At 45.1% G+C, this 14,813-nt stretch overlaps 1 protein-coding gene across 1 annotated transcript in view; it reads right to left on the bottom strand.

The window, feature by feature from the left end:
- Positions 1–1,825: 1,825 nt before the first annotated feature.
- Positions 1,826–14,813, bottom strand: part of TMEM233 (transmembrane protein 233) — a 37,825-nt gene continuing 24,837 nt past the window's right edge. Inside the window, exons 2-3 of the mRNA XM_004753335.3 lie at positions 12,082–12,218; positions 1,826–3,830 (exon numbers count right to left, since the gene is read on the bottom strand). Of these exons, the coding sequence (XP_004753392.1) occupies positions 3,824–3,830; positions 12,082–12,218 (144 nt within the window). The 3' untranslated portion in view covers positions 1,826–3,823. The remainder of the gene's footprint in view (positions 3,831–12,081; positions 12,219–14,813) is intronic.

Raw genomic sequence — 14,813 nt, 5'->3', positions numbered from 1 at the left:
CCTCAGAATAAATAATACATACATCTGTATTGGAAAGGGAAGTCTTCTTTCTGTGGCTTCTCCAGGAACGGTGGGTGGTGCCTGGATAGTCTTGATGCCTCCTTCTGCCTGTGTCAAAACCAGAATTCAAAGTGTGTGGGTTCAGGGACCTGTTTTTATAGCGTAACTCCCCAGGCTCAAATATCTAACATCCATGAGTGTTTTTTACGGATTGGTAGTAGTCGATGAAGGTGGATGCTGTCTTAGAATATTTTTTTTTTTTTTTTTTTTTTGTAATCAGTGGCCCAAAACCGTCTCTTATATTTAGAAGCATGGATCTAGGATTACATATCAAGATACACGCATAATGCTGTTTTGCTGAATGCAGCTGTCCTAGCGTAGGCCAGAGATAATTTGCTGATCCAGGAGCTGAGGCCAGCGAATTTATGTCTGCATCTGCTTCTGCCCATAACTCTTGGGTAAACATAGGGCAACTTCAAGGACTGTAGCCGTATCAGCCTGAGCAAGGCACAGAGCCGTGGAAAAGGGACATTTGTTTCCTGAGGCTCCCGCTCGCCTTGGATGCAGCCAGTGACACGTCCTGCAAAGTGACTGTGGAACCCCGTTCGTGCCTGTCTTAGCATTCTCACGTTTTCTCCGCATTGTTGACGCGATGTGTCTGCTCCTCACAGGGTCTCTCTGGATCCTGCTGGAATCTCCAAAGCCTGGCCCATGGGTGAACAGGTGCTCTGTAAATAACGATCAGGCGAGGGAGTGGATGAGACAACAGACTGGGGAAACGTTTCGAAATGACTTTCTATTGCTTCTGCCCTTGTTTGGGGCAGGTCTGTAAGAAGCATCATGCCGAATGCAGACAGCGGTGTTTCTTCTGCTCAGCTTCTGTCTCTCCTTCTTCTGGTAAAAGCACTTTGGGTTTCCTTTGGGAAACCATCCTCCCCACTCAATCCATAAAGTTTGGGCAGAGCTGACCTCACCATTGGTTGTACTAGCTGAGTCACAAGCCGGGCCAGGCCAGTGAGAGTGCCACACTCCCTTGGTCACGGATTCTGTTTGTGTTGAAAGGGTGGCCACACCTGTTTGTTGATGGCTAGTATCCGTACTGATGGACTGGTTCTCATTCTGAATCAATTTTGCATTATTTCAAATCATACCTGCTCCCCGCACCACCCCCCCCCACCCCCGTAGCTCTTAGGGGAAAGACAGCTCACATTGCTGAGCTGGTGGGAGAAGCTGGAAGCTGCTGGCAGCCGTTACAGCCACCACGAAACCAAAATGAACTCAGGAAGTTGAAGATGAGAAATAGGTAGGGAGAATTTCTTAATGCGGAGTGCCGAGATCCAGCCATGCCTGAAGTTATTTCTGGAATTTTCAGTTAGAGGAACCAGTAAACTCTACTTTTTGGTCTAGCCTTTTTTTGAGGGGGAGAGGGGGGTGGTCATGGCTGCTGAACGTGTCCCCTGCCCTTGGTCAGTCTTTTTTCTCACTACTTTTTGGAGTGGTGCAGGGATGATCTCACCCTTGCAGGAAGCCCTGGAGAAGACCTTCACCTTATTTTATCAGTATGAAAGCTCTCTGCCGGGTTCTGAGGGCCCAGCAAAAATCAGGCCCCTGTGGGTCCCAGGGAACTCCTTTAGTGACTTAAGTGGAAGGAACAGTTTCAGTGCCTCCTGGGAGGGCATTTCTGAGTCAACTGTTCTCCAGCCCCACCCCCAGCTTCTCTGTGTTCCTTCCTACAGGGAGCCCACTGTGGTTATGGGAATCTCTAGAAGGTTGGGAGCACCAAGAAAACACAACTTACACACCATGGTAAACAGACTTACTTAAAACCATTTTTATTCTGCCTCTCAGCAACGCTTCTCATTTGAGTTGGGTAAAAGATCGGGGACCCAAACACAGACAAGAACCGAGGTGTCTGAAACAAATCAGGACCCAATACACTGGAATGAGGCTGGGGTCCCTGCGTGCTGAGAGATTCATGGCCCTGATTCCATTTCCTCCTGGGACAAGTGCTGGCTCATGGCAGACATCCAGGTGAAGGGACAGACGGTATCTGACATCCATCAACGTTGATTGTTTTGCTAGGGTCCAGGATTTTAACAAACAGCCTGAGATTTATAGTAATCTAAGAACAATGCTTTGTATTTGGATAGCACTTAGAATCTCCCTCCAGGGGCATTCCCATTGATGACGATGATTCATTCTCGTAACAACGCTCTGAGGTATGTAGGCAGGTATTTTTATGTCCATTTCCAGGTGAAGAAACTCGAGGCACAGAGAGGCTAAGAAACTTGCCTAAAATCAGCTTACATAGCGAGTTAGTGGCAAAAAGGCATCGGGATGCAAGTGTTTTCTCAGCCTCTGTTTATTCCTTAGAATAAGCTGCCATTTTTTTGCTTAGGAAAGTTCATTACCACTGTGTTTCTATATGAGTTCTTGAAGTTATTTTTGCCATGTATACATATCACCCGTTGTGTTAACTCCTTGATATATTCTTTGAGTACACTTATTTTCCTTAAGTAAGTGTATTTGAACAGAAACAACAGATCCCATCCCTATGGGGAAACGGTAAATAGAAGGCGATTAATAAAAGAAATACAACGAAAACACGACTATGTTCTTAAGTTCTATCTCGACTTTGAACCTGAGGCCTGCTCTTTCTTTATGAAGAAGGGAAAAGAGCTATAGTCATGGAAAGGTGTTGAGGACCCACGAGCACTAAATGAAAGTTTTCTCTTTGGTGTAATCGGCATTGGACAAGACTAGGAAAGGGGAAACATACTTTGCAATTGGTATCACTTAATGTTGGGTCTTAGAACTGTCTTGAAAATTATCTTGAGTACCACTAGCTATATGCCTTGCGTTCTGTGAAACTCTGGGTTGGCGTGTTTTGGCGGGCAGAATAATGGCATCATTAAACCAGTACGATCACACCTGAAGGGGTTACCTTTGACAAAAAGGAAATACAGTGCATGGCATTTCCAGGTTGGCATCCGGGAAAATCAAAGATCGTGTTTGAGACTTGTTAAAAAGAGAGAGAGAAAGAGATTGAAAAAAGCACATTCCTAAAACACAGCCAGTTTATTCCCAAAACTGGGAAAGGGAAAGGTTTTCCTATACCTAGAATTGACCATGAAGTACATTCTCAGAATCTTTAAGTGAAGTGAGGGAACAGAGGTGGATGCAAGCAAGGGAGGGGACTGTAGGAAGATCGAGGTCAGGACAAAAGGCCAAAAAGCCCTTTCCTTGGTTTCTTTGGGGAGCGATTGAACTCTGGGGGTTGTGGCGGGGAGCAGCTGATGGGGAGGAGGACCCACTAGATCCAACAGGCAAAAATAAAAGGAAAAACAAAAGCACAGATTCCACTCTGTCGGACAACTTGAAACATGCTGCAAGTGTTTGTGCCCGACTTTGCAGACACCGGTACCCGTTGTTCTTCCTAGGACCTCCTGCCTCCCGCCAGATCTGGACCCCCCGTGCCCCCCCCCCATTAGAATACTGAGATTTCCCGAGGCTCATCTCTGCAGAGAGGAATGGACACAGAGGCTTTCACTAAACTCAGAGAGTGAGACTTGAGTTTTTCTTTTCTTTTTCTAATCAATGACTGGCTGTTCTAGCAGTACTACTTGGTTTTCCTTCATTTTGGAGATTTTTTCCTTTTTCTTTTTCTTTTTTTCAAAGTTCATTTGCCAGGGACCTGCCTCTGGAAATTGCTGGAGGAGGAGATCTCATAGTCTTGAAGTCAAGGGTCCATTCCTTGGAAACTCCTGTGGGTGTGTGTGTGGATGAGGTCTGTCCTCCGTGCTCGCAGTAGACTGCTGACTTCTCAGGCTCTGTGTGGGACAAACAGATAGTGAGAAAGAGAGAGAGAGAGCACGTGCACAGGCCCAAGCCTTCTTGGCCCAAGGGCTTCCATTCTCTCTAGGAGAAGTCCGGCACATCTGTGTTTTTGAGTCTAAGCACTGGCTTCCTTTTGAGAAACATCGTTATCTGGAAACGTATTTACTTTTACACTTGGTGCATGCAAAAAAAAAAAAAAAAAAACAAACCCACAAATGGTACAGATGCAACAAAACGCTTCGTGAGCGTTTCTGAACCCCATTCTCCTCCTCGGGCTAGTAGCACCGTTAGGATTTTGTGTACGCCCTCCAGGTGTTTTTTTCTGCACTTAAATCCATAAGTGTGCACTCAGAAATTCATCTTGTGTGCGTTTATCTAAATGGGATAATGTTATGCCCGTATACTGTATGTATGTGTCATGTATGTTATGTAACATACATATGATATATATATTCATGCATTAATTTATTCAATAAATATTTACATGGCAGGCAGTGTTCTAGATGCTGGTGAGGACAGGTGTCCCACAATTACATGGTGAGTACCACGTGCCAGGCACTGTGTCAGGCACAATTTAATCTTCACAGTTCTGCGGGCTAGGTACTGTTTTATCCCCACTTTATGGATGAGAAAACTAAGGCACAGACTGGTTAAAAAAATGTGCCCAAGAGCACACATCTACTTAGAGGTGGGACCTGCATTTAAAACCCGACAGATTAGCTTCAAAGTGAACATCCTGAGGCTTTATGCTCTATTATTATGGACAGTGACAGCAATGAAAGTGTTTTTGGTTTTCATTCCAGTAGGGTGAGAGAGACCATAAAAGTATATATGATTATGTGTATGTTAATATATAAAATGGATAATTATATATCAGTATATTATAGAAATTATGTATAATTTATATTATATATTTGGTTTCTCCTGGAGTGGTAAGTACTAGGAAGAAAAGTAAAGTTGGGATAAGGGGACCAGGGGAAGGAGGGCGGGGCTGTGGGTGCTATTTTAGAGAAGATGGTCAGCGGTAGCCTCTCTGCTAACAAAGGGGCAAGCATCTCAAGGAAAGATGGGAACAAGCCATGTGGATATTAGGAGGAAGGACATTCTAGGTAGAGGAACCAGAAAGTGCAAAGGCCCTGTGGCAGGAGCATACTCAGTGTAGCTGAAGTGGGGGAGGGAGAGGCAGTGTGCTGGGAGATGAAGACAGAGAGGCAGCAGCCAGATCATGTGAGGCCTCATAAGCCATAGTATGGGAGATTATCCATGTGTAAGCTGCAGTGTGGCATTCCATCCTATGAATAAACCACTGTGGATTTAATCATTTCCCCATCAATGGCCATTGATGGTTTCATGGTTTCCCCTATTTCAAACAGAGCTGCAATGAACTTTCCTGTACATTTTTGGTCCTCTACCCTGTCTGCATTAGAATCCTCTGGAGAGCCCTAAAACCTACCAATGCCCGGCCCTATCACTGGAGATTCTGATTTAACTGATTCAGGGTGGGCCCTGGACATTGTTTCTTGTTTTTTTTTGTTTTGTTTTTTGTTTGTTCATTAAAGCTCCCCAGGCGATTCTAATGTGTAGCTAGGGAAGAGAGCCACTGTTCTACATCCTTTTTGTGCACTTGTATCTAGGGAGGCTATCCAGAAGTAGAATTGCTGAGTGGGTGGCTGATGGATTTTAAAGTTTAATACACGTATCCAACTTGACCTCCCAAACACTGTCCCAGTTTACTCTTCTGCCAAGAGTGTTGTATCTAATTCTGCACACTCTTGCAAACCTTGATGTTATCCATCTTTTTAATTGTTTCAATCTGGCAGACCAAAAAAAAAAAAAAAAAAAAAAGAAGTGTGTCATTGTCACTTTTACTTGTATTGTTCTGGTTACTGGGAAGGTCAAACATCTTTTTCATGGTTATTTTGATTTCTTTGCCAGAGTCCACCAGTTTATAACCTTTTCAAAGCCAAAATCTTTCCATTGTTGATGATGACTTAGGTGTGACTTCTGGAAGTAGGTAATGTTCCCCATTTTTCATCATAAGATCAAAGAATTATCTGAAGACACAACTATGCAGGAAGTTTTATACTCCAACCCATCATGTAGGAAAGAAGATAGATTTGCTTTTACGTTTTTGCAAAAAGGTCAGCTTCTTGCTTCTTGCCCACCTTGATGCATATGCTTGCTTCCAATCCTAATACAATTGAAGGATATTTTGTGGCCAGCAAAGGACTTATGCCAGTTTGTTTGTAAGACCTAAGCTTTACCAGTGCATAATGGGTTAACATCTGCTAACTTTATGTGGGCTAATGGGGGACTGCCATGGGATCCTTAATCCAGTTAGGAGGTCACATTTTTCTTTAATGGAAACTTTGGAGCACGAAGGCTTTCATTGCTAAGAATGACAGACAAGCATTTTTAATACATGGTAAGTGTATGCTTGGCTATTTAGAGACCTACAAGGCCATCCAGAGGTATAAGTTCAGCGGAGTTGCATTGTATATGCATTTAACGTATGGTGAAAGGACCATTCATGTTTCTCCAAAAGAAAATGGAGCTGAAGATTCTGGCCATCACCAGGGTCAGTGCTCACGAGCACAGATGGGCATTTGATTCCTATTTCTTCTGTGTGAGCTTAGAGCCTGGTTCCAGTGTTGAACATATGCCATGACCCCTAAACAGCCAGCTGTTTGAGCCCATGCTCAACCCAAGGGATGCCGTCTCTTCCAACACTGGTGGGAACATTGGCTGTATTGGGCTGACCAGGATACAGGGTGTGAATCTCTTAAGAGGGCATCCCACTAGGGATGCTTCCAAGATGAATTTTGATGATCCTCCAAGTTCCTATGATGTCCCGACATTTGAACCTCACTCCCCTGAGTAAGATAAAAGTGCCCTGAATGTCAACTGTCATATTTGTGGTGGGCAACACTCGTCTACCTTATATCCAAGCTTTATCATGGTCAACTGTTTTTGCTGCTAAGGAAGTCCCACAGAATTCTATAAGGCATCAGATATGTGACCATAAGCTTGATCATGAGAAGAGAGGGAAGAACAAACCTGGGAGTCATGTAAAGTTTCTAGGGAGTGGGGAGGAAGCAGCAGGGTCTGAAGCTTCTACCAGGCTTAAGGATGTAAAAAAGTCCTGTTTTGTGACATATGTTCACACAGGCAAGAATGTTCTCCATTATATGCGAGGCCCTAGAAGAATGGCTCTAGAAGTTCAGAATACCTAAAACTATTTGGGAGGGGAGTTTCAGGTATACTTGGTGTCTGGATTGGAGACCAGGAATCTGCATTTTTTACAAATATCCCAGTTAAATCTGTCATAGATGTTTCCAAGTCTTTGGGAAACACGACGGGAACAACCTCACTTTGCTTGAATCCTCAAGACACCAGCAGAAAGCGAAAGCCTATAGACAGGTTGATTTAGGCAGGGAACTTGAATGATTCGATCAATAGAGAGAGCACAGCAATATTTAAATGTTTGGGCTCCGTGCGATTCATTTCTCCTCTTTCCCTAGCAGCTGGAGAATAGGGAATTTTCTGGCTTTGAGAGCCTGCAGATTTCTGCTTCAGTCGGCACCAGAATGCTTCTCTTCTGAGAGCACTGCTTCCTATCCCAAGCTGTTGAATGTTTTAGGGTCAATGATTCCAAGTCCTTGTGGATTTCATGTCACGACACTCTATTTTTCTTTGCTCCAACCGCCACATGGCTTGCAGAGATATCCTGTGAAATTAGGATGAATGAGACATTTTTCTGAGTTTGGGTAAAGATGATCCCAGTCTGTCCACCTGGAATTTCCATCATCTGGGGGAGAAGAGATGGGTTGCAGTTCTCTTGATAAGGATACAGAGAAATTTTTTTTGAAAGGCAGGGACTTTGGGATTAGTTACAGTGTTGTTGATTAGGATAAAGAATTTTTTTTTTTTTTTTTTTTTTTTTAACGCAGGACCTCTGGGCGCATGGGTGGTGCAGTGGGTTAAAGCCTCTGCCTTCGGCTCAGGTCATGATCCCAGGGTCCTGGAATCGAGCCCCGCATCAGGCTCCTGCTCAGCAGGACGCCTGCTCCCCCACCCGCCTGCCTCTCTGCCTACTTGTGATCTCTCTCTCTGTCAAATAAAGAAATAAAATCTTAAAAAACATAAAATAAAGGCAGGACCTCATAGTTTTTAAAAGGCCAGTGTTTACTTAATTCTTTTGAGTGAAATTCAGAAAAGTTACCTACTCAAAGCTTTTTGCCTCAAATCTGGGCTTGGGCTCCTCTAACACCAGACTTCCCCAGATCCCCTCAGCGGAAACCTTGACTGCCTTGAGGATTGTTGCAAAAGAGCCTTTCCGTGGGTATGTCCCACTCCTTGGCCATAATTTGACTCCCTTCCCTGGCAATGAGTGAGACATAACACCTTTTGGGTGATGAATTTGCTGATGGAAATGAAGACTGGTCCCTCTGTTAAAGGCTATTTGCTGTTAGCACATTCTTCCTTTTGCGTTCAGGAGGGAGGAGGTTGGGCAGAGTATGGTGGGGACCTCCTGCATCCAGACCCGTTCCCCAGGGGGAGCTCCCCAGGGAACGGGGAGCTGGCAAATGCAGATTCTTGGGGCTCACTGCTGATTTAATGACTTTCAGTACTTTGAGATGGGGCCCTGATGTCCACTTCTTTAAAATCTCCCCAGGTAACTTGCATGCAGCTCAAAGTTTGGGAACCTCTGCCATAGTAATTCCACATTGCTGCTCAGTTCCTCCCAGGGTTGGGAAATTTTATTTCAAAGGATTACTGAAAAATTCGCCTGTTATTGGTCTTAAGAAGATAGAATTGATTTCATTCTCTAAGGGCTAGTTTCTTGCTCTCTCTTACACACACACACACACGACAAAGCCTTTAAATTTGAGATTCTCCATGGGATTCTAACTCTGGAAAACATTTTTGTTTTCTTGGATAACAGAGAGAGAAGGGTATCTAAAAGAACCAACCATACAGGTGAGGAAGTAATTCTAGCTTCACTTTACAGATATGGAAACTGAGGCTGACAAGAGTTTAGTAACTTGCCAGGGTGATCTGTGTGGTGGGACTAGGATTTGAATTCTGGTGAAGCCAGAGATGAGGGCCAGGCTCTAACTGCTGTGAAACACTGCTTCTTAGCAAGAAGGGATGGAAGGGGCGACTTCCTCTCCATCATTTACAGCTGTTAAGAGAACCTCAGTCCCAAGCTTATCCACATTGATGCTTGGTCTCCAGATGGAAACAATGATATTAAGAATGGAGAAAGTCCCCACATATGAGGACTTCTGGGTCCCTTGTGAAACTTCTTGGATGGTATCTAATGGACATACTGATCTCTGAAAGCCACATTGCCTGCCAGAGACTGCAAAGTAGATAATGTCCAGGCTGGAATGTGGTTTTGTAATTTTTTTCCTTTTGTTTTGTTTTTGACCCTCATCCTATGCTTAAATGCTGTGAATTGGTTGCCAAGATCCAAAACCCAGGAGATCTGAGATGAAAAACCTTTCCAGTGTTTTTTTTGAAAAATGGGCTTCCTGGGGTCTGCATTCTAAGTGGTCACAATCAGCTGAACCATGCTCTGGAACACCACAGTCCCCACCACTCCCTATAGCTCCACAACCAGGCCACTCCATTCATGTATGTTTCTTGTGTACCTCCTGCAGTGTTTTGATTTTATTACCCTTGGTGCTGCCTTTTTTTGTTTTTTAAAAGATTTTATTTATTTATTTGACAGAGATCACAAGTAGGCAGAGAGGCAGGCAGAGAAAGAGGGGAAAGCAGGCTCCCCACTGAGCAGAGAGCCCGATGCAGGGCTTGATCCCAGGACCCTGGGCTCATGACTTGAGCCAAAGGCAGAGGCTTTAACCCACTAAGCCACCCAGGCGCCCACCCTTGGTGCTGTCTTATCACACATTTTTTATTTTTCAAGTTGAAGCTTCCCCATAACCCCCCCCGCCCCCCCCCCCGTATATATCAGTTCTGGAGCTAGCCACAAGGCGAGTACTATCCACTGATTTTTGTTACGGACACTAGTTATTGGCCTAGAGGCAGTGTGGCATTGTGGTAAAGAACACAGCTTAAACAAGAGCTTAAACAGCTCTTGGAGCCAGATTATCCCAGGTTCAACCCTGCCATTATCGCTAACCAGGTGTGAGGTGTGAGACATCAAGCATGTCTCATTTTCCTTATCTGCAAAGTGAGCATAATACCCACAATACCCATCTCATGGGGTTGCTGTGGGGATCCAGTGGGGATTAACTCACCTAAGAGCTCAGACAGTAGCTGGCCTGGGCTAAATTCTGTGTCAGTGTCAGCTACTATTATTAGAACCCAGCTCAACACTGATCTGGGCAGTAAGTATCTTCCCAAGTCCCTGGGAGTTAGGCCAAGACTTGGCCTCGTTCCCCTGGAACACCATCCTTTGAACTGAGCTCATGAGCAGTTGTTGAGCTCAAGGCTTTAACAAAGCCTTGAACTCTGTTTGGTAGCATCTTAAATTCTGAGGTCCTCCCCCAGCCAGGTTGATAACTGGTAACAGTAGTAATAATAGCATTAGTAAATGGTTTACCTTTTTGGGGAACTAACTAAGGAACAGACACTGTGCTGTATGTGTGCTGGTCATCTAACGAACCTTCACGATCGCTTTGTTCAAAGGATACTACTATAATCCCCATTTTACGGAAGAAGAAATGGAAGTTTAGCACTTGGCTGAGAGTCTCACCGTCAGTAAGTGGCAGAGGGGGAAACCCAGGACTTCTGGTACTAAACCTGCATTATAATACCTATAACACCTTGAGCTCCGCACTCCACAGCCCCGTGCTCACACACAAGCACGCGATGCCTTCCTTAAAGAATGAAGTTGAGTGTGTGCATACCTGCTCTCTGACCATCTTCATAGGCCAACATCGTCCATTTTCCGTCTTGTAGGCGAGATACCTTGTGCTTCTCTTGAAGTTCCACTGTCCTTTTCTTCTCTCTTTGGTCTAAAACATCTATTTTTTCCTCTGTGACACTTTTGTCTTCCTATCTGCGCCCCATCCAGCTGTCCCAATTGCCGCCGGGTCTGGCTTGTCTGATAGGAAGTTGAGCTCCTGTGACATTGCACTACCCTCTTGGCTGCCCAGGTTGCCTTGGCCCATCTGGCAGGCTCACGGGTGTCCCCTTCCTCCCTTGCCCACCATGTGAGCCTTTCTTGAAACTAAGCCAAAGGGGCCGACCTTCTCAGCTTGAGGGAAATGGTGTGCAGCTCACTGTGTTGCTCTGGCTGAAGAGCTAAAGAACATCTCAGAATCCTTATCTTCCCTGCCAGGAGGGACACGGTGAGACAGAGATGGATCTGGGCTTGTCGTTTCTGGGCCTTGGTCATCTGTCACATGACCTTGCCCTCTGTCAAGCCTCCAATGGGAAGTGTCAGTGATTGTAGCAGATTCAACCCATCTCAGCTGGCTTGAGAAATGAGGATAAATTCGTCCAAATCGGGAGAGAGATAGCAATGGCAGCCGCCTCTTTATGAGATGAGAGCATGTTGGCCATACCAAAAATATGTGGCCACCCTTCTACCCTGACGCAGAACTGGTAGTCTAAATCATGAAATCATTTAGCGGATCGGATGGCAAGGCAGAGCAAGCAAAAATCCTAATATTCCATTGATTCCCCCACATTTCCCTCTGTCTCATGAAGAGGTGGAACTGTGTGACTCGTTTTAGCTAATACATTGTGAGCCCAAGGGACATTTGTCACTCCAGGGCCGAGGCATTGCAAATCCAAGTGGGTTTCACTGGTCCTCCTCGCTCCTCTCTCAGAGGTTGGAAAACTGTGGCCCCTGGGCTAAATATCTGTAAATAAAACTTTATTGAACATAGCCGTACTCATTCATTTGCATACTGTCTATGGCTGCTTTTGTGCTGAAAGGGCAGAGTTAAGTAGTGACATGTGATGGTGATAGACACCAATGATATTCACTCTTTGGTCCTTTGTAGAAAAAGTTTACTGATCTGGGTTCTAGATAGAGCAGCTGAAGGACAGTGGGGCTTTGGATAGGCAGGACCCCGAGTGACTGGGTAGAGGAGAGACCCTCCACAAAGCTCCCTGGCTTATGTGCCACCAGTGAAATAAAAATGAAAACTCCTTTGTTTGGGATTGTTTGCTCTTGGAACATAACCTAACCTGTCCTCACAGATGGCTGTGGGCACTCAGGAGAAGGCGTTCTATATTGGGAGGGATTCAAAAAAGCCGACTTACTTCCTTGTGAAGTGAACTGCGCAAGAAATACCAATGATGAGAAGGCCGATAATGATGGAGGCGATGGCCACCCACTTGGCATTCCTCCCGAGCCGCTTGGATCCCTCGATGTCTCCCTCGTTGTAGCTGTTCAGAGACTGGGAGACACAAAGGAAAAGCTGGTGATGACAGATGACCCACAGGGAAAGACACGTGCTTCGCAGACTGATCTGCGCAGGTAACATGGTTGTCACCTCCTCCAGGAAGCCCTCCCTGGATTCCTGGGTTGACTTCTTCCCCTTCTGGATTTCTCTATTACCTTCATCTTAGTATTTACTATACGACATTGAAAGGATTGCTTTGGCCTCTCCCATTAGAATATTGCTATGTGGGACCATTTACCTTTCATTCAGTAAGGTATACCCTGCCCAGTGCCGTATTTGTCATGAAGAGGATGCTTGAAGAAATATTTGTATAACGAACAAGTGTGCATATCTCATCCAGCAGAATGGGCTTTGTAAACCCTGGCCCATGGGCCAAATCCAGCCTGCTGTTTTATGAATGAACTTGGTTTGGAACACAGCCCCACTCATCTGTTTACTATTGTCTGTGGCTGCTTTCATGCTGCAAGAGTTGTGTGGCCACATCAGAGGCCATATGGCCCTTGAGGCCTGAAATAGTGACTACTTGGCCCATTACAGAAAAAGTTCGCTTCTCCTGCCCTAGATCTTCAATCCATGAGGTCTCTGATTGAATTGTCCCCTTCTCTCCCCAAGCCACACTATCAGTGGGTACCTATTCATATGGCTTTCCCAGCTGGTAAAATAGTCGACTATTTCTATACTGGCTGGTAAATAGCAGTTACCCCTCCTCAAATCCCAGCCATCCTGGTCCGCCACCTCCGAGTCCCCACCGTTCCAGCAACTTAAGGCTTACGACTGGGCCCAGCAGAACGTCCTTCCTCATTGAATATTTTGTTGAATATTTGAATACTTGTTGAATATTTTAAATATCGCCTTTGTTGCTTGTACTTAGAGCAGTGTCTGCTACCTTGTAGAATTCCAGAAATAAGGACTGGCTGAGGGGGTGAATGAATATACCCATTTCTCTACTGGATGTGAGTTTGTTTGGGGGCAAAGAGGAGGTGCTCAGAGAATGTTTGCTGCTGAGCGGATGGCCGGGACAGCTGAACAATCTTACAATAAGCCCTCTTTATCATGACTCCTACTGCTAAGGCTCCCCCAGAGGTTCTGGTGCTGCTGAAGGAAGACTGGAAATATGTATTCATGAGTTACGGACAGAGGTTGATCAGTGCGGGTAATTTTCGATTTCAGTGGAACCTCTCTTCCCGAGCCTGAAATCACAGCATGTTGGTAATAATTGCTCCTCTTCCAGGACTGTGAAGGAGGATTAGGCACATGCAGACAATTACAAGCCAGGGAAACACCTAGTGTACAGCTGAGCTTCCCACTTCTAGAGCCTTCCATTAATTCTTGGATTCTGGCCACCTTTGCAACAAGCTGGAGGTCTCGGCCGTGAAGGGGGCTTGTGCTCAGGTATCAGGTGTGAATGGGAAGGCAGGGACCTGCAGTGACATCCAGAACTTCTAGCAGGAAGAATTCCAGAATTCTGAGCCCTGAATTCTGGAGTGTGTGTTCAACCCTGAGTATTTATTAGAAACATCTGGCTAGTGTTGGTTTGTTTTAAATACAGATGTCCTGGAGAGATTCTGATTTAATTGATATGGGGGCCTGATACCAGTTTTCTTTAAAAAAAAAAAAAAAAAAAGAGTGGTGGGCGCCTGGGTGGCTCAGTGGGTTAAGCCACTGCCTTCGGCTCAGGTCATGATCTCAGGGTCCTGGAATCGAGTCCCGCATCGGGCTCTCTGCTCAGCAGGGAGCCTGCTTCCCTCTCTCTCTCTCTCTGCCTGCCTCTCTGCCTACTTGTAATCTCTGTCTGTCAAATAAACAAATAAAATCTTAAAAAAAAGTGGTGAAATATACATGAAATGTACCATTTTTACTATTTTTAAGTGAATAGTTCAGTGGCATTAAGTGGTGTTCACTTTGTTGTTGTTCACCGTCCCCACCATCTGTCCTCCCAAAGTGAAACTCTGTTCCCATTAAATCCTGACTTCCCATTCTTCCAGCCTCTGGCCCCCAGCAACTGCTATTCTATTTTCTGTCTTATGGACTGGACCACTCTAGGTACCGCATGTAAGAATCATATAGTATTTGTCCTTTTGTGTCTGGCTTATTTCATTTAGCAATATCCTCAGGGTTCATCTGTGTTGTAGCATGGGTCAGAATCTCCTTCCTTTTTTTTTTTTTTAAGATTTTATTTATTTATTTGACAGAGCGATCACAAGTAGGCAGAGAGGCAGGCAGAGAGAGAGGAACAGAAGCAGGCTCCCTGCTGAGCAGAGAGCCTGATGTGGGGCTCGATCCCAGGATCCTGGGATCATGACCTGAGCCAAAGGCAGAGGCTTTAACCCACTGAGCCACTCAGGCGCCCAGAATCTCCATCCTTTTTAAGGCTGACTCTTACTCCGCTGTATGTAAACTGTCACATTTATCCCTTCATCTGTCGATGGACACTTGTGTTGCTGTACAGTATATATTTTTTAAGCTTCTTAGGATTGAAACCCTTTGGTCCAGATAGATATATTTAATGCCCTGAGGGTCAAGGTGCCCACCAATTTAAGATTAATTCCAAGGAAGTGTGCAACAGAGCATGGGCTCTAATCTCAAAGA

This window comes from Mustela putorius, unplaced genomic scaffold (assembly GCF_011764305.1).
Source record: "Mustela putorius furo isolate JIRA1106 unplaced genomic scaffold, ASM1176430v1.1 tig00537248_pilon_pilon_pilon, whole genome shotgun sequence".
NCBI lineage: Eukaryota > Metazoa > Chordata > Mammalia > Carnivora > Mustelidae > Mustela > Mustela putorius.
The sequence above is the reverse complement of the archived record's forward strand: the minus strand, read 5'-3'. Positions and strand labels throughout refer to the sequence as shown.